The sequence below is a fragment of the Haplochromis burtoni genome, unplaced genomic scaffold, assembly GCF_018398535.1.
Source record: "Haplochromis burtoni strain Fernald_Lab_line unplaced genomic scaffold, NCSU_Asbu1 Contig_91, whole genome shotgun sequence".
Lineage (NCBI taxonomy): Eukaryota > Metazoa > Chordata > Actinopteri > Cichliformes > Cichlidae > Haplochromis > Haplochromis burtoni.
The window spans coordinates 899,518-917,937 of NW_024582452.1; the positions used below are offsets into that span (position 1 = coordinate 899,518).

The window sequence follows — 18,420 nt, forward strand, 5'->3', positions numbered from 1 at the left end:
GTCTGTATTAACAAGCTAGCAAGAGAACATCTATTCAGTTAGCTGAAAAATCTTAAGCTTTGCCACTTTTTATTTAGTAATGAGTAAATGCTCTCTTAGGAAGCAAATAACCAGGATAAGCTTGAACCTATTTGCTAGCATGATGCTGTGGTGTTTCTGCTATAAGGTTAAACTTTTTTAAATGGAGTCATTTCTTTAATAAATTAGCCCCCTGCTATTTCAGTGGTTTCCATTTCTTTTGCCTTTCCTTGTTTACACAAACCATCCTCCGTGACCTCCACCTCTAAATTTGCTTTGTCTTTCGCCCGGCTGATATTGGCCCTTATCAGAATCTCCTTGGCTGCGTCCTGCTCTCCCACTGATGATAGGACATGGATGAAAGGTCTGAATGTTTGCAATGCCTGAGCTATCACACACAGGATACAGCATTAACTTATCCAGTACAGTCAAGGCAATTGTGGGAATATTCTCTGCACCGGCAGCTTCAGATAAATTTCATCTCTTGGCTCCTCCAACATTGATTTTCTACAACAAGAAATGGAATAGCGGTCTGATCATCTTTTGGATAAACAGGGCTGCCAGCCAGCCTGTCTCCCTACGATACTCCCTTCTCTTATCTTTTCCTACAGTTTCTGTCTCTCTGTTTTTCTTCAGTACATTTATCAAAAAATTTGCCCATGTACATTACATGTCTCCGCAAATCAGATAACGGTCTGACAAAAGCGTACTGAGCCTGTCATCCATGGCAGGTTGCTCGAAGGCATGATTATTCTTTAAGATCACAGTCACGGCAGGCATGTGGTCTTTTGACAAATACTGCACCTTTGTGGATTGCGAAATGTAACTCCTGAGCTGGTTATACTGCAGACTGCCATTAAAATGATAATTGAACATGTATGTGAATAGACCTACAGGGAATCTTGTGTATAACTTTGATCATACTTTCATGTCTGACTGTGAAATATGAAGCTAGACTAGAAACAAAGCCATATAAAAGCTATATAGTAACAGATATAAAGCATTTGTTGTAAACACATAAAAAGGACTTATAGTTGATTATCTGTTGAGTCGTGCTCAGTTGACACATAAAATATGAACGTTGTAGCTTGTATATTAATGTAAAAATTTCAGATATAGTGGCGTAAATAATGTGAAATAACCCATGTGAGCAAAAACTTTACCATGCAGACATGTGGTGCAGCTGTACCTTAGTAGGCTTCCAGAAGGTGACCAATCAGAGAGAAATAAGTTTTTATAGAACGGGATTTCAAGGGAAAGGATCACAGACTCTGTAGACTCTCAACAAAAGGCGACATAGTTTCCATAAACTGCAGTTCATCTAATGGCCACTTGAAACTGGCTCCAAGCTCGCTATAGTCTTATCTTACAATTTTGTGTTCAACGCTCTGCAAATGATAACTTTTGGCTCCAAAAACCCCCAAAATGATAGAACTCTAAATACTAAAACTGAAACTTTAAAATCCGATGACGAAGGTATGATGGTTGTGTCCATCATTAATATAATACAGTCTACGCTTTAGATAAAAGATGAACTGAGAAGTTGTTTAAAGTAGAAAAACAAATATTTTCGGTAGGGATCATGCAAAGCTACTCTAGTCCCAGGATATTGAAGTTTTAATTTCTTTTTACTTGGCAGTGGATAAAAGCAAAAAAAAAAAAAGCTGATTTATTGATCAAATTAACTCCATCTTCTATGCCAGCTTATGAAAAACAATCCCTGCTTGGAAAACAGATTTGTGCAGCCCAGAAGAGGCACATGTGGCACTGACATATTTGATGTAAACTAATGAACAGGTCAGCAGCAAGTGATCTGTGCAGTCTAGACATTTGTCCCTTCCTCTCATGATGGATAGGAGCCTGCAGCACAGACGGTGAGACTGCCTAGGACCGGGATCGGGATCCAGAGGGAGGATGACTGAGGGAAGAGCGCTGCCATCTGAAACCCTCTTGAGGAGCTGGAGAAAATGGTCGCTTGTGCAGAGCGTCTCATTACTACACAAGCACATCATCTATCAGACATGGCAGTGCAGACCCACACGAAACACACACGTGTTGCAGGTTCACACACACACACACAATCAAACTATTGCATACATCTTGCACAGCAGCAGCAGAAAAGGAAGCTGAGGAGAGAATATGGGTTGGCAAAGCTATGCTGTCTGATTGCTGATGAGCTATCTGCACACTGACATGTAGGTTACGTTTTCTCTGTGCAGTGAGCTTTGCCACAGCTGCTCTGACAGTCTCGTAATTCCTGTCTCAGGATGGAAAATGGGGTTGCAGTCGAAGGCTCAGCTGGATGAGGAGCAGAGGAACGACTGTCCTACATGAGCGACCCTCTGTTTCAAACTAGCACACTGCTATATCTGCATAATCCATGAACTGTAAGCAATAGTTTGATACTTGGAAAGATGAAAACCACTTGCAGCAAAAGTTAACAAATCAACAGATCATAGGGATAAATAAGTCTTTGCCTACCACCTGGGTCTAGACACATATATTTGCCAGAACAGAAATGAACTTAAAACAAGTACTTAGTATCTTGGTTATCCTTTGTCAACCACAGTTTGTGAGCCTTCCAAATTCCCATCACATATATGTCTATATCTGTCATCTCTTCTCTGAATAAAAGAACAAACTAGCAGTCCTGGCACAGCTGCAAACATGAGAAAAATCAGAGCGGATTTTTTTCTGATTGTGCAGGACTTTGTAATGCTTCATGCAATCAGTCCATCTCTGTGTGTCTGATTTTTGAGTCCAGTGCTGCTCTGATGTGATGGCTTCACGCAGCTCTCGGCCTGTTTGTCAGTGAGCTTCTGGCTATTTAATGAGGCATACAAACATCACTAGACAGCACGCAGCACAGCCTCTGTAGCCTTAAACCCTGAGGATTCATTCTTTTTAATATTAACCACATTACACTGTTTTAGCATTTACATGCAGTGCACAACAAACTGAAAATCAAATACAGCGCTCGATAAATATGGGATAGATGTCATTGGGGCACTATCAATTATACCCATACAGGGCAATTTTAAGTTTGTATGTGTATCTGTGGGCAAATTATCTGCAGCTTCGGGCAGCCATGCGCAATCATGCACATGTGAACTGGTGTATGAATGTGTGTCAGGGTGTGCTGTGTATACTAAGCAGTTTAGCGTGTCTGCTCTGCTTCCCAAGAGCAGAAAGGTGAGCGAGGTTCACACTGACAGCACTCAACTCATCTGCTGGAATGATAAGACTTATTGTGTCCCTGCTTAGGGTAAATAACCTCCCTTCTATGTCCTTTGCACTCCCCCTTTATATAACCCTTTCACTGATGCTGCTCACCTTCACCAGTTCTATCCCTCTTCCTGCATACATGCCCCGTTTGGCACACCCTTAGGGCATGTCATGAGTGAATGCTCTTCTAGCACTTTAATTAGACAACTGCGTCTGGCATTGGGGAATATGGGGGGAAGGGAGCTGAGGCTGGGGCACATGAGGTGCCAGGGATGGGGGTTGACTTTAGTTAGGAGTTGGGAGAAATATACGAGATGATGTTTCATCCAATCATGTGACAGAAGCCTGTTTCCAGGGCTTCAAAAGTGATAATAATCACTGATCGGCAGAGCTATTTCAATGTCAGATCGTAAAGCAATGGCCTGAACAGTGTCACTACTCTGGTATTGATTCCTTTCTCAATCAAAGCCTAACTTTAACCATTATCAATCATCAGCTGCTTGTGATTAGAACTGAGTAACAGTCAACGTTACACAATGCTGGTCGAAAGCAATTCACCTTCCTCACTTAAAGAATGATTAAGTGGTTGTAAAACACACATTTTTTAAAGACTTTTGGTCATAGAAATATCCAAAAAGGGTAATTGTTTTCCAGTTACTGTAATTCTTCACATTCTCATCGTCTCTGCCCTTCATCTGTTTCTTGTGCAGGCATTTATTCATCTCATGTCACGTCTCTTCATCTCTTCATCTTCCCACCTCTTGTCACTGCTCGTCTCCTCTGCCTCTTTACAGCAGAAGCGTCAAAAACAAAACTGCTGCTCGTTAGGAAAATAATAGTGAGTGGATTTGTTTTCTTAGGTTCATCTGTTGTGCTGAATCTTTACTCTGTGCAGCGCTCAGTGGGGCTGTTGTACAGAAGTCAAGCTCCTGATGGCAAACATGGTGTAGTCAAGATGAAGAAAACCAGTGTGCATTTGTATATGCGTAACAGTGATGTGTACTCGTGTTAAAAAGAAAGTACTCCCTCTGTCACTTCTAAGCTTTTACATGTTGGAGAATAATAAAAATAAATTTGGCAGCAGGTTTAAAAAGTGTGTAAACACAAAATCAGGTGAACTACAAACCTTCACATATTGCATTGTGTTACTGTTTATTAAAAAAAAAAAGAAGGCAAATGCAGAAGCAGTGTGCAAAAAACTAAGGACCCCCCTCACTGCTTCTACTGAAATTAGGAGGGTAAGAAGCAGCCAGGTGCTGCTAATCAAATACACTTGATTAACTGATTATTAGCCAGTGTGAGCGTCTCCATAAAACCAGTTTGTTTTGGCAGTTTGCTGATCTGGAGCTTTCAGGTGTGTGTTAACACAGCGCCAAGGAGGAAAGATATAATCAGTGATCTCAGAGAAGCAACTGTTACCGCCCATCAATCTTGGAAGCGATATATAAGGCCATTTCCAAACAATTTGAACTCCATCATTCTACAGTGAGAACAATTATTCACCGGTGGACATTCAAGACAGTTGCCAAACATCCTGTCAGGCCAAACAAAGTTTAGAGAAACTGCAAAGAAAAACCCAAGAGCTGTCAAATTTTAAAGGCCTATACGGTATGTTATAAAAAGACTGAATAAGTATAGTTTGTTTGGAAGGGTCACCAAGAGAAAGCCCCTTATCCCTAAAAAGAACATGTCAACACAGCACAACAGCACAAATGTTTGCAAAGTGGAATCTGAACAAACTACAAGACTTCTGGAACAATGTTCTTTGGATAGATGAGATCAAAGTGGCCATAAAGCCATGTAAAACCAAGCCCACCTGTTTTTTTTCAATCATTGAATCGATCATGAATTCCTCTGTGTACCAAAATATTCTAAAGTTAAATGTGAGGCCATCTGTCTGATGGCTAAAGCTTATCACAAACTGGCTGGTGCAAGAGGACAATGCACTACGCTCAGCAGCAAATCTACATCAGAAAGGCTGTCAAAAGAAAAGCATCAAGGAGCAGAATGGTTCAGAACTGAACCTGACTGAGATGTTGGCCTTTAAAGAGCTCTGTATAAATAAATGCCAACAAACCTCGATGAACTGAAGCAACGCTGTAAAGATGAGCGGGCGGATATTCATCCACAATGATGTGAGAGACCGATAAAATCAAACAAAAAATAATAATTTTACTGCTAACAGTGATTTTACATGCTACTTAATAACACACTGCTTCTGCATTTTGGCTCAGTTTTTGCCGAGTAAAGAAAGACACGGCATCATGTGTGTGTGTTTCTTCTCAGGTTCTATTTAAATTATTTTAAAACCCAAAAAGGACAGGATGATTTTTAATTATGTCCTAAAGTGTGACACGTTAGAAATGAAAGGCTGCATGTCAGTGCTTACAAATGCCAAAATTGATTTGTGCAGTTTTATGACTCATTATTTTATTGAGATTGTTAACATATAACATTTGATTGTGAATAAATAAAAACACATACACTTATAAACCGATGTTCAGAACCTAATATTATATAAGATTAATGCAAATTCTGCTATATTCTGATAATTTTACATCTAAAAACTTATAAACTGTTGTCATTCCTGAATATCACAGGAGAATTTTTTATTTTTTTGTAAAGAAAGTACAAATTTCATGACCACCAGCATCACAATCAGATGTCTTTCTTGGACACAGTGCATACTTGGTGTTGGGCCTGTTTTCAGCTTTATAAGATAATTTTTCATGTGTGTTGGAGCTCTTGCTGTTGCTACTATATGCATGTAATAAATGGGCACTGTTTTGCGTTTTTCCATGTTTATTTTTTTTATTTGCTTATTGATTTTTTTCAGTACCTCAGGCTGCCCTTGCGTTATGCAGTTCTTTTTTCACCTTAATGGAACAAAAAGGTCTTCTTGATTTGTTTGCTTAGCCTGACTGTCTTTATGTTACCTACATGGCTATCAAACAAGACAAGACTGCTTTACCCCATCTATTTGGTGAGATACATCAGCTTACCTGTGTGCTGACGTAGACTCTGGGTTCAGAGGCTCTAAACCATAAAATATACATTATGTTAGTCTTTAATGCAACAGGAAAAGGAAGTGAAAAGATTAGCAGAGATTTTAAAAATTGGACCTAATCCTCAGCAGGCATTTTTGTCATAGCTGAAAGAGTCAAGCTGGAATTAACAACATTAACCCTTGTTTTTTATGTTCAGGGGTTTCAGGCCATTGTACTCTTAATGGATGGACTTACGTGCAACTTACATCCTCAGACACTGATACAAGTTGTTGTTACAGCTCAGTTTAGACTCGTCGAAAAAAAGCAAACCAGCAAGAAGCACAAACTGTTCTAAATGAATAGAAGGTCAGTGAATAAAACCTGTTACCAGTCTATTGTTTTCTTTTCTCCTCCTGTAGTGTGTGTGTGTGTGTGTGTGTGTGTGTGTGTGTGTGTGTTTTCTTTCTTTCTTATTTTTAAACCATCATCTTTGATCTGTTCCTACTGAAACTGTTCAACTTCAGAAGGGCTCCATAAATCTCTTTTGATCTCGTCTTGGAAGAAAATCCACGTCCAGAATATGAATCAGCATCCAGCCAATCCAGACTGTAGTCAAGCAAAGCACCATCTAAAATGTCTTTCATCATAAGACACATGCATACACACACAAAAAAAGAATGGCTATGATTACAGGGAAGAACATATTCTAGCTTTGGCACTAACAGAACAGCACTTCTTGAATTTTAATCTGCTGCAAAGGATAGCCGCTCTAAGTGCTGCTCAGCAGACAACATTGTTTCATCATATCAGCAGGTCTGCATAGCATTTAGGGTTTTATCAGGCAATAACAGGCCAAGAAGACATCCCACAGAATTGAAAATATCTTTCAGTACTGTGTGAAATAGCTTAGATAGATAGATTCCAAAGGTCTGCAACCAAAATAGGATATATTGACTGGTTCTTATAGATTTTTACTCACTGAAACTAGGAAAATATTCCATCTCGTCAGATTTTCTTGCAAAACTTGTGTTTTTAGTTTAATTACATGCACAATTTCCAATTTTAAACTGAAATCTGGTATCCTATACTTGTGTCAAAAAAACACGTCCCAAAAAAGCATGTCTCAACAGCTTTGTTTTGTTCATAGCGAAATTATCTCAGAAATCTCAGAAAATTATGCATAGTTAATTGCAAAAAAATATTGATTTTTAAAAAAATGTAAACTCCACACGTTTTGCAAAAAAAGTACGTGATCAGAATCAGAATCAGAAAGGGTTTTATTGCCAAATGTTGAGCAGGTTTACAACATTAGGAAATTGCTGCGGTACTTAGTGCAAAAACATACTGTCAGACAATATACATGAATGCAGGTGGTGATCGGTGCAAAATTGGAATGTTGCTGTGAACACAGTGTAAGGTCATGTGTTAGTGGTGCGAACAGTCATATGGTTATTGTTCATGAGTCCAACAGCAGAGGGGAAGAAACTGTTCTTATGGCGAGAGGTTCTGGTACGAATGGACCGGAGCCTCCTGCCTGAGGGGAGCAGGTCAAACAGACTGTGTCCAGGGTGAGAAGGGTCAGCTGATGAATGGAGGGAAATGGAGAACAGTTTTGGATTCAGCACCCTAAAAAACATAAAATTTACCAAAAATATCCCATGCAGTTGAAAAAAACATTTTTTTGCAGACCTGTAGTTTCTATCTATCGTGGTAACTCGTAACCCTATCGCCACCTCGTGCCCAAAATGACAAAAATACAACATAATAGAGAAAGTAATTTTGTTCAGGCATTTAGGCGTCTGTATGCTAAACATTGAGGGCCCTGGCGTAAGCTTACTTTTTTGGGAGGGAAATGTAGTTTCAAACGTTGCCTTTTAGCCGCTAGTTTCCACTGTTTCGTAACAGCCAGTACTACAGCCCCCACAATTCCTGGCGTGCTCCAGTTCGCGTTGCGGGCGACATGGCGTCTTCTTGAAGCGTAGATAAATCGTAACTGTTTTGTTGACAAGTGATTGAGGTAAGCGCTAAATATTTGTAAGTATCATAGACTCTGACTGCGCTGTTCTACCTGCGATTAGCTGATTTTAATTTGGTTTAACCGGAGCTCTTTTGAGCAGCTTTCCTGGAGATAGTTAGCCTTTTTGCTAGCTAACGTAAGAGGCTAGCTAGCTTGCTGCATTTATTTTGCAGAGGATAGGAAGGTAATTCAGTTTCTCTTCTCGTTTAACAAGTTAGTCATTTTCGTTATTGGTTTGTAATTTCTGTCCGCACCAAAAATGTGTCGTTATTTGTTGCTCTAAGAGTTTAATCGCGTTTTCTATCGGAGAGTGTTGAGGAATAACAGCTATCTTCACTTTTTGGGGCACATCCTGATACCCGTTTTTAGGGCATAAGAAACTTATGCATCCACAAAACATATGTTATTTCTGTATTGCTATGGTTTTTCATGTGCTTTCTCTTTTCGTATTTCACAATTTGATTGAGTTCAAAATTGTCAGCCATTAAAAAATGATCAAAATTACAGACAGAAAAATTAGACCAAAGGATTAAGCTAAATATACAAACGGACAAAGGTTGCAACACCCTTCCTTGCATGATCAGAAACAAAACAAAACATCATCACTCTGATCATCAGGCTACCCTTTTTACTTCTTCTTTTGCTATTGATAAGATATATGGCATGAATAATGTAAATATGTTTCACAATTTCAATATTGTCTGAACCAGAGACTCCCACTTTCTTCAAGTAATAGAAACAGATATTTGGCCTAAAATATTGAAATGACATTGCTTAAGTAGTTGTCCAGATAAAGCCATTTGAAAATGACTCCACCGAAAACTCTAAATAGGCTCGAAAATATCCCTAACTTTATCGCAAAAATAGTCTTATGAGCAAACTAACACTAGAAAGCTTTAATTTGACAGCTTGTCTCTTAAGAAGTGTATCATCACCCTGAAATATTTCTTCAGGGAAATCAAGGTTGGCCAGGCTAGGAATTTTTCTCAAATTTAGTCAACTGAACTCGAGCGTAATTCAATTAGAGGTGAAAAGAAAAACTGGATTTGGAGATGCTTACACAGCAATATATAAACAGTAACAGCTGTCAAATGCATGATCTGTACTCATTGTACATAAAGCATATATAATGTAATATTAATATTAATATATGTCCTGCCACTGTGGTGTGATAACAGTTTTCACTTTTGTAAGTGCAGTGAAAGCAGAGTTTAATGTCTGGTCTTTGTGCAGATGGCAGCTGACTCCACAGACAAGAAAGATGCAGACTCTTCGGGGACCAAAGACCGAGAGAGGAAACGCAGCCGTTCGAGAGACAGAGATCGTAAAGTCTCACCTTCCCGCAAGCGCCATCGTTCCCGTGAACGAAACCGCTCTAAATCTCCCGAAAGGTAACCGCTGCACAAAAAGAACCCATCAGGAACACCAGACTGACTTCTAGCTATTAATCTTACTGCCTGCGTACTTGTGTTATCTTTCCCTTAAGCTTATTTGTGTCTGTGTGATTTTGTGTCATTACGATAGAGATCGACGCATGAAAGACAAGGACAGAGACAAGGACCGAGATAGAGATAAGGACAGAGACAGGAGCCGTAAGGACAGAGACAGCCATCGGCGCGATAAAGATCGCAGCAGGAGATCCAGGTATGTGACACTGATTAAGCTTCTTCGGTCAAAGCTGGCAAAGGAGATTTTTAGTCATAATTATTTCATAATCCGTGTTTGCCTGAATAACACGCCAATATTTTTCACATTAACAAAAATTTGATATTCAAAGGAATTAAACCCAATTTAAGTGAAAATATTTTCAGTGCACAGTATTTTTGGCACTGACATGACTGTTGCCTCATATTAGAAAATGCCGATAAGGTCAACTGTTAGCAGTGAGGGTTTTTTTTCTCATAAATAAGCCTCGATCCAAATAAAAAGGTCTTTTATCAAACCACCGGAAGTTCATCCTATGTCTGAAAGGAGCAGTTTTACCTCCTCTCCCTTTAAGTCACCTTTCTTCTCAGAAGTCAGTTCTCAGCTGCACTTTCTCACTTGTTAACTAAACTCTTACCAAACATCCAGACGTTTGGATTTTGCTACAGTTAGCACTTCAGCTAAATTTCTGTTTTGCCGTATTTACATTTTTGTCATCTATAGAAGCGCTTCTCCAAGATCAAAGGATGCCAAGATAAAGAAAGAGAAGGATATAAAAGGAGAAGATGACGAGGATGAAAAAAAGAAGAAGGAAAAGGTAAAAATCTGGTTTAGTGTTTGTGTAAATTTGAACTGCCACTTCGGTTATTATTTTGGGTGTTTGACATGTGCTGTTGTTCAGGTCCAGCCGCTGTCTTTGGAGGAGCTTCTGGCCAAGAAGAAGGCAGAGGAGGAAGCTGAAGCAAAGGTGAGAACATCCATCCGTCTGTCAGTTTGTCCATTTTCTAAAGCTTTTCTGGGGCCAGGGCACATGGGCAGAAGTCTTAAGCAAAGATGGCCAGATCTCCCTATTCCCACCCACCTCCTTCCAGCTCATCCATGGGAACACCAAGATGGTTCCCAGGCTAAGCGTTCAGCACACCACACAGTGACTCCTGTAAGGCTGGATACTCTGAACTGTTGTAAGCCTAAATAGCAGTCAGAACCAGTTTCCCAACCCAAAGATGTTGGGAAGCAACACTTGTGTCCACCATGAATAACCCTAACATTGCCTGCCCACCTCCTGTCACTGAAGGCGACTCCAGATTGTAGCACAGTCAACTCCTCTTTAGGAAACTGGTTCCACTTAAATCCAGGCCAACACATATTGCATCCGACCCCTACGGCACTGCAGGTGTTGGCATGCCAATGTCTCCTCTTCATGCTGTGCCCGACTGAGTCCTGTGGGCTAAGGGCCAGCTACCAAGCACTCTCGCTTGAGCTCCTTCCGGACTCCAAAGTGGGGAACCAAAAAGTATGCCCTGCACGGGGTGAACTAGTCCTGAACTATTTTTTTTTTCTGCATTTATGTTTTGTGAATTGCTCTTCATCTGGGAGATTAACTTTTCAATTTAAGATTATATTTTCTCTAAATTAATATTATTTCTTTTGCTTTGTGTTTTTCAGCCCAAGTTCCTGTCAAAAGCAGAGCGAGAAGCCGAAGCTTTGAAGCGCAGAGAGCAAGAGACTGAAGAGAGAAGGAGGATGATTGAAGAGGAGAGAAAGAAGAGAAGGACGTTTCAGGACATAGGGAGAAAAATGCTGGGTGTGTTTCAGCCTCTAACCTGAAACAGTTTGCATTTAATTACAGGATATTAACGTGTCGATAACCACCGTGATTCTTTGTTACAGAGGACCCTCAGGAAAGGGAGAGACGGGAGCGTAGGGAGCGAATGGAACGAGAGAACAACGGCAATGAAGATGATGATGAGCGACAGAAGCTCAGAGAGGAGAAAGATAAAGGCAAAGAACTCCAGGCTATCAAGGTTAGTTGCATGAGAAAGAGTTAAAATTACAGTTGTGTACAGATTGGGCTGACAGAAACTTTATTGTGTGTAGACTAACAAACAAAACTTCCACTTATTATTTTGAGGGGCTTGAAAATTCCTAGGGGAAACTGGAAAAGCAGAATTTAAACCGATGTCCACAAATTATTCACAGGAGCGTTATCTTGGTGGGATCAAAAAACGGCGACGGACTCGCCACCTGAACGACAGGAAATTTGTGTTTGAATGGGATGCTTCTGAAGACACTTCGGTCGACTACAACCCGATGTGAGTGGATCGTGAGCACAAAATATATCCACAGATTAGGTCTTTGTGTTCCCTCGCTAAACTCTCGTGATCGGTCTTTGCAGTTACAAAGAGAAGCATCAGGTGCAGCTGTACGGACGAGGCTTCATCGCCGGCATCGACTTAAAGCAGCAGAAAAGGGAGCAGTCGCGTTTCTATGGTGACCTGATGGAGAAAAGGCGCACGCTGGAAGAGAAGGAGCAGGAAGAGTGAGTACAGTGGAGTATCTATAATGGAAAATGATCCCGTATCCATAGTTTCACCTTCAGCTTCCGCCCACCCCACATCTAATCTTTGTTTTACCTCGCTTCAGGACAAGACTGAAGAAGATGCGTAAGAAGGAGGCCAAGCAGCGCTGGGATGACAGACACTGGTCTCAAAAGAAGCTGGACGAGATGACAGACAGAGACTGGCGAATCTTCAGAGAGGATTATAGCATCACCACCAAGGGAGGAAAAATCCCAAATCCCATCAGGAACTGGAAGGAGTACCCGCTGCCTGCACATATTCTGGAGGTCATCGACAAATGCGGCTATAAGGTCAGCTAGGGTTCAGCTTATCTGGTTCTGTGTTTTGTAATTTTTCTTTTTTAAATTATTTTGTAGCTGTTCACTGTTTTTCACTGTGTTCAATTCAGTCTCCACTAAGGAATTTTTTATTAATTTTTTTCTCTCCAGGATCCGACGCCGATTCAGAGGCAGGCCATTCCCATTGGTTTACAGAACCGTGACATTATTGGTGTGGCTGAGACCGGTAGCGGTAAAACTGCTGCTTTCTTGATTCCACTGCTGGTCTGGATCACCACCCTGCCAAAAATCGACAGGTAACGTGTCTAAGATCCAATAATCTTCAGCAATTTCAGAAATAATAACTCTGCATTTGGACTGTCTTACTGTGCCTCTACTATCTCTTATGATCCTTTGCTCTCTGTATGACTGGATGCAGGATCGAAGACTCAGACCAGGGTCCTTATGCTGTGATCTTAGCTCCGACTCGTGAGTTGGCGCAGCAGATCGAGGAAGAAACCATAAAGTTTGGTAAACCGCTCGGCATCCGAACTGTGGCTGTGATCGGAGGAATCTCCAGAGAGGATCAAGGCTTTCGACTCAGGATGGGTTGTGAGGTAAAACGGAGAGGGCTAATTTCAGGAAAAAAAAAGTGTTTCTGCCTGTGAAGCAAACTGAAGCCTCACTAACAAGTAGTTTTTAGTAGTTTTTGTTTGCTGTCAGTATTTTTACATCAAAAGAAGCCCATGAGGCTACTGAAATAAACTCAGCAGAAAGGCGAAGATGGTGCAGGACTACTGTTGCATTTGCAGAGCAGTAACAATCTCATCACAGGTGTAGTTTATGGAGGAGCTGTAGTCTCTGGCGCGCACACACACACACACACACACACACACACACACACACACACACACACACACACACACACAGGTGATATTTCAACCAGGAAATTGAAGTCCAGGTAAAGTGAGAGACGTTTCTTTAGCAACACTCACTGTAACCTTAACCAGAACCTTCAGAGGTAAACCCCCCCCAGAAAAACAAAAAAGGTCTTTTATCAAACCACCTGAACAACAAGCTTAAAAGAGAATGAAAGCTCCAATCCACTGCTTGTATTAAACAGAAGCAGCGTTACCGAATAAAGAATCCAAACTTGCTTTGCCACTAGCTCTTAATTTTGGCAGCTTTCTTGCAGACTTGGCTGCTGTCAGCCTGCAGCCAAGTTTATTTAATGTGTGTGGATGCTTACACTCCTGATTCACTCTGTTTATAGTAGAATGTTTCCAATCTTTATTTACAGTCTCCCACATTAAGAGCTTAATGGGAGAACACAGATATAATACACACATGCTTCTTGATAATTTTGTGCACATTCAAAACATGGACTGAAAGATGCTGCTGAACAAATTGAGCAGGATGTAAATTGTGCACATTTGCCAAATTGTAAATAAATTAAAAAGCGCAGAGAGTTGTGGGCTAACTCACCGAGCCATGAATATCTGTAATAAATTTGATGAAGGCATAAAGAATTGTGCTTTCATGATTGGGCTCCATATTGGCAATTTTTTTTTCTTGCTCTTATAATTTCCAGGCTTCCAAGTTTATTTCATACTTTGTTTCTATAACTAATTTTGAGCATCAGTATCATGGGATTTGTCATTGTTTGAATGGTAAAACTGCATCAGTTTCATGTCTATGGCATAGAGCATCTATTGATGTCTTTTCTGAAAACCGTCTGTATGTTTTGTGTGTGTTTGTGATGTGTAGTGCTTCTGTCAGTGTGTATATTATGTGAGTAAAGAAAGAGGGAAGCGGTACAGATGGTGGTACAAACAGTCCACATGGCTCATTCTCAGACGCTGGTAGCTTAGCAGCTTAAATACACACAGACTTTACACTGTGTTTTTTGGCAGGAAGTCCATCCTGGCTTTTTATCCATAAGGTGAGGATTCTACTTGAAAATCATCTGTTCACCAGCGTCGTATTTGTTTACATCGTCTAACAGATCGTTATTGCCACGCCCGGCCGTCTGATTGACGTGTTGGAGAACCGCTACCTGGTACTGAGCCGCTGCACCTACGTGGTCCTCGATGAGGCCGATCGTATGATTGACATGGGCTTCGAGCCCGACGTCCAAAAGATTCTGGAGTACATCCCGGTGACCAATCAGAAGCCAGACACCGAAGAGGCGGAGGACCCTGAGAAAATGACGATGAACTTTGAATCCGGGAAACATAAATACAGACAAGTAGGTCTTTCTTTAGCAGTTGGAATCTTCTGAAGGTACCACATGATTATCTGTTGAGTGTTTTCACTGATTGTGTGTCTGATTGCACCGTACAGACGGTCATGTTCACAGCTACCATGCCTCCCGCTGTGGAGAGACTGGCCAGGAGCTACCTGAGACGTCCTGCTGTGGTGTACATCGGGTCTGCTGGAAAGCCTCACGAGAGAGTCGAACAGAAGGTCCTGCTTATGTCGGAGGGAGAGAAGAGGTGAGACGGATGCAAGCATTAATCTTAAACACCAAAAATTTCACTTGCATCAAGATTCTAAATGTTTTGTATAATGTGCCCTTTGCAGGAAGAAGCTGCTGGAGGTTTTGTCGCACGGCTTCGAGCCTCCGATTATCATCTTTGTCAACCAGAAGAAGGGTTGCGACGTGCTGGCCAAGTCACTGGAGAAGATGGGGGTAGGTCACTGTAACCTGAACCACAATGGATCTCAATTTGGGGTCGAGATTTGGTAGAAGCTTCATGCTTTGGAGTAAAAAAAGTAACAATCATGTCAGGGGTGTCAAATATAAGGCCCGGGGATCAGAATAGGCCCGAGAAAGACTCCAGTCCAGCTCACTGGATGATTTTGGAAATATGTGAAAGACAGCATTTTGGATTTTAAATATTTTCCTACAGATAAAGACCTGAAGCATTGCCACTCATAATACACCAAATCAATTAATGGATAAACAGATAAATGACATTTGATGTTTGTGCCAGCCTGTAGAAATTTCTGGGGACATTTTCTATAAAATATCAACAAATATTTCATTGATTGCCTTAAAATTATTCTCGGATACGTTTAAGGTCACAAGAGAAATATTCCTAGAAGTTTTTGTTTTCCTACTAGCAGATCAAATTGTCTTGTTGCACTAAAATTATATTAATCACTCAAAAAACCCACAGTTTTAGTATAAAGAAGAAGTTATGAAAATTTGGAAAGCCAGATACATTAAAAGGCAACAACAGCTTTTTAATGCACAGTATTAGCCTCAGCTGTACTTGGGGTTCAGTGCTAGTGTTGCATCCTGACATAATGCTGAGTTTCGCCGTTTGTTGTCAGAAGTTTTATCCAAAATACAAAAGAAAGCCAATAAATCTCAGATGGAGGTTTAATTTTAATTCACTTTGGTTTCTGATTTCCTAAAATACTAAATATTTTGAGCAAAGATTAACTGTTCCTCCTTCTCTTCTTCTTTGTAGTACAATGCTTGCACGCTGCACGGTGGCAAAGGCCAGGAGCAGAGAGAGTTTGCGCTTTCCAATCTCAAGGCGGGAGCCAAAGATATCCTGGTGGCCACAGACGTTGCTGGGCGAGGTATCGATATCCAGGACGTCTCCATGGTCATTAACTACGACATGGCAAAGAACATCGAAGGTAAGAGGCCTCATCTGGTGTGCAGTGTTTGTTTATTGACTGAAATTAAATTTTTGCCATAGGAATCACTAAATGATTCACTGAATCGTTGTTGCACTTTCTCCTCTTGCAGACTACATCCATCGTATTGGTCGTACGGGTCGTGCTGGTAAGAGTGGTGTAGCCATGACTTTCCTCACTAAAGAGGACTCGGCGGTGTTTTACGACCTGAAGCAGGCCATCCTCGAGAGTCCCGTCTCCACCTGCCCTCCAGAGCTGGCTAACCATCCAGATGCTCAGCATAAACCTGGAACCATCCTGACCAAGAAGAGACGCGAGGAGACCATTTTTGCCTAAAATGACCTTTATCAACTGAAGGGGGAGGGGAAAACCCCACCAACTGTTTATTTTTCTCCCTCTCAGGATCTGCTCTCTAGGTTACTCTCACACATTTTGTTCTTTCCCACCTTGTCTTTATGTTTTGGTCCCATCTGTGCGTGCAGAAACACAGTAACTGGTGCCGAAGTCGTCAGCACACTGGTTCTCATCAGTGTGGGTGGATTAAGATAACTTTAAGATAACTTTGTTTTGCGTCTGTAAGCCAGAACCAGGAGCAGTATGCAGGACCCCAATCTGATCTGATCTGTACTGTATAAATACCCAATGCACCAAATTACAGGCAGGATGTGAGTGTAGATGAGCAGTAAGTGCTGTGTTTTTAGTCATAATTTGAGTTTTCTATGTAAGAAACCTTTACCAGAAGTGACACCAGTTTTCTTTGCTTCAGATACATCATTTGATTAAAATGGAAACAGCTGTTTTAAATGTATGATGTGAATACAGCAAATTTGAGCTTCTTAACTGTCAAACTGAGTTTTTTTTTTTTTTCTTTTTGCATTAAATTACACGCGAAATGTGGAGTTTTCACAAGTAGAAGAGCAGTGTTTCCTTTCAACATGCCAATTATAGAGCTCTTCATATCTCCTTTAGTTTTCCTCTTGGCATTTCCCACCTATATTCTTTAACCTTTTATTCCTTTATTTAACCAGAAAAACTCTTTGACCCCAATATCTTTTATATAGGAAAACTTGTTAAAGCTCTTTATGTGTTTATCTATGCCATGTGGCTCACCACCTTCAAGAGGCACCATAGGGGTCAGGTGCAGTGTGTGTTGGGCAGAGGCCCTAGCAGTCCAATCACCAGCTGTTGAGGCAGGCTTTTTGGACATTGCAGTAATAATGATAGAGTAATGCAAAACTCCCTATTTCTTCAAAATTTACATTTGAAAATGAAGGAATATCGAACTATTACCTGGCAATTACGTGGTAGTGGGACGTCATAATAACACCATAATACTGAAGTTCAATCATTTCTGCTAATACAAAGAGAGGCAGAAAGTTCTGTTTTTGAAACTATGAATAACTATAACTTTATCAATACGGAAAGTTTTAAATCTAATCTTAAAAGTAGAGAGGGTGTCCAAACTGGGACTTGTTCTACAGAAGAGGGGCCTGGAATCTGAAGGCTCTGCCTCCCATTCTTCTTTTAAATATCCTTGGAACCACAAGTAAGCCAGCAGTCTGAGAGTGTGGTGCTCTATTGGGGGCACTATGAGGTGTTTAAGATAAATACCTCATAGATTATTCAAGATCTTGTATTTGAGGGCAAAGACTTTAAATTAAAAAATGACTCCAAGATTCCTCACAGTGTTACCAGAAGCCAGGAAATGCCACCCAGGGTAAGTACCTGGTTACACACCAGGTTTCTAAGATTTTTTTTAGGCCAGTATAATAACTTAACTTAGAGGTCGTCCACATCTTCGTCTTTAAGACATTCCTGATGTCTGGTAGGTTTCATCTGACTTTATGGATAGATAAAGCTGGGTATCATCTGAATAGCAATGAAAATGTAAGGTGTTCCTTCTAATAATACTGTCTAAGGAAGCATGTATAATGCATATAGAATTGGTCCCAGCACAGAACCTTGTGGAACTCCATAATTAACTTTACTGTGTGAAAATGACACTATTTACATGAACGAATTGGAATCTATTCTGTATGCTTCAAACCACTCCAGCACAGTACCTTTAATACATATTGCATGCTCATGCAAACCAATGCATGTCATTGGTATCAGATGCTCATAGATGATTCCACTGTCAGCAGCCATAAGAACATCATTCATAACCTTCACAGTATTTTTGTACAGTGATGAATTTTGAATCCTGACTGAAACTGTTAATCCAGTTGGAGATCCACTTAATTCTTATGGCAGACAGT

The 18,420-nt window shown here is 40.6% G+C and overlaps 1 protein-coding gene across 1 annotated transcript; it reads left to right on the forward strand.

Moving 5' to 3' along the window:
* The first annotated feature begins 8,119 nt into the window (after window positions 1-8,119).
* ddx23 (DEAD (Asp-Glu-Ala-Asp) box polypeptide 23) lies at window positions 8,120-16,998 on the forward strand. The gene is made up of 17 exons (XM_005926183.3): window positions 8,120-8,247; window positions 9,481-9,638; window positions 9,772-9,891; window positions 10,396-10,489; window positions 10,574-10,639; window positions 11,338-11,476; window positions 11,563-11,696; window positions 11,872-11,984; window positions 12,068-12,211; window positions 12,316-12,541; window positions 12,680-12,825; window positions 12,948-13,125; window positions 14,514-14,756; window positions 14,852-15,003; window positions 15,092-15,200; window positions 15,988-16,162; window positions 16,275-16,998. Exons 2-17 carry the CDS (start codon window positions 9,481-9,483, stop codon window positions 16,496-16,498), a joined length of 2,421 nt encoding a protein of 806 aa, XP_005926245.1. The 5' UTR covers window positions 8,120-8,247; the 3' UTR covers window positions 16,499-16,998.
* The last annotated feature ends 1,422 nt before the right edge of the window (window positions 16,999-18,420 follow it).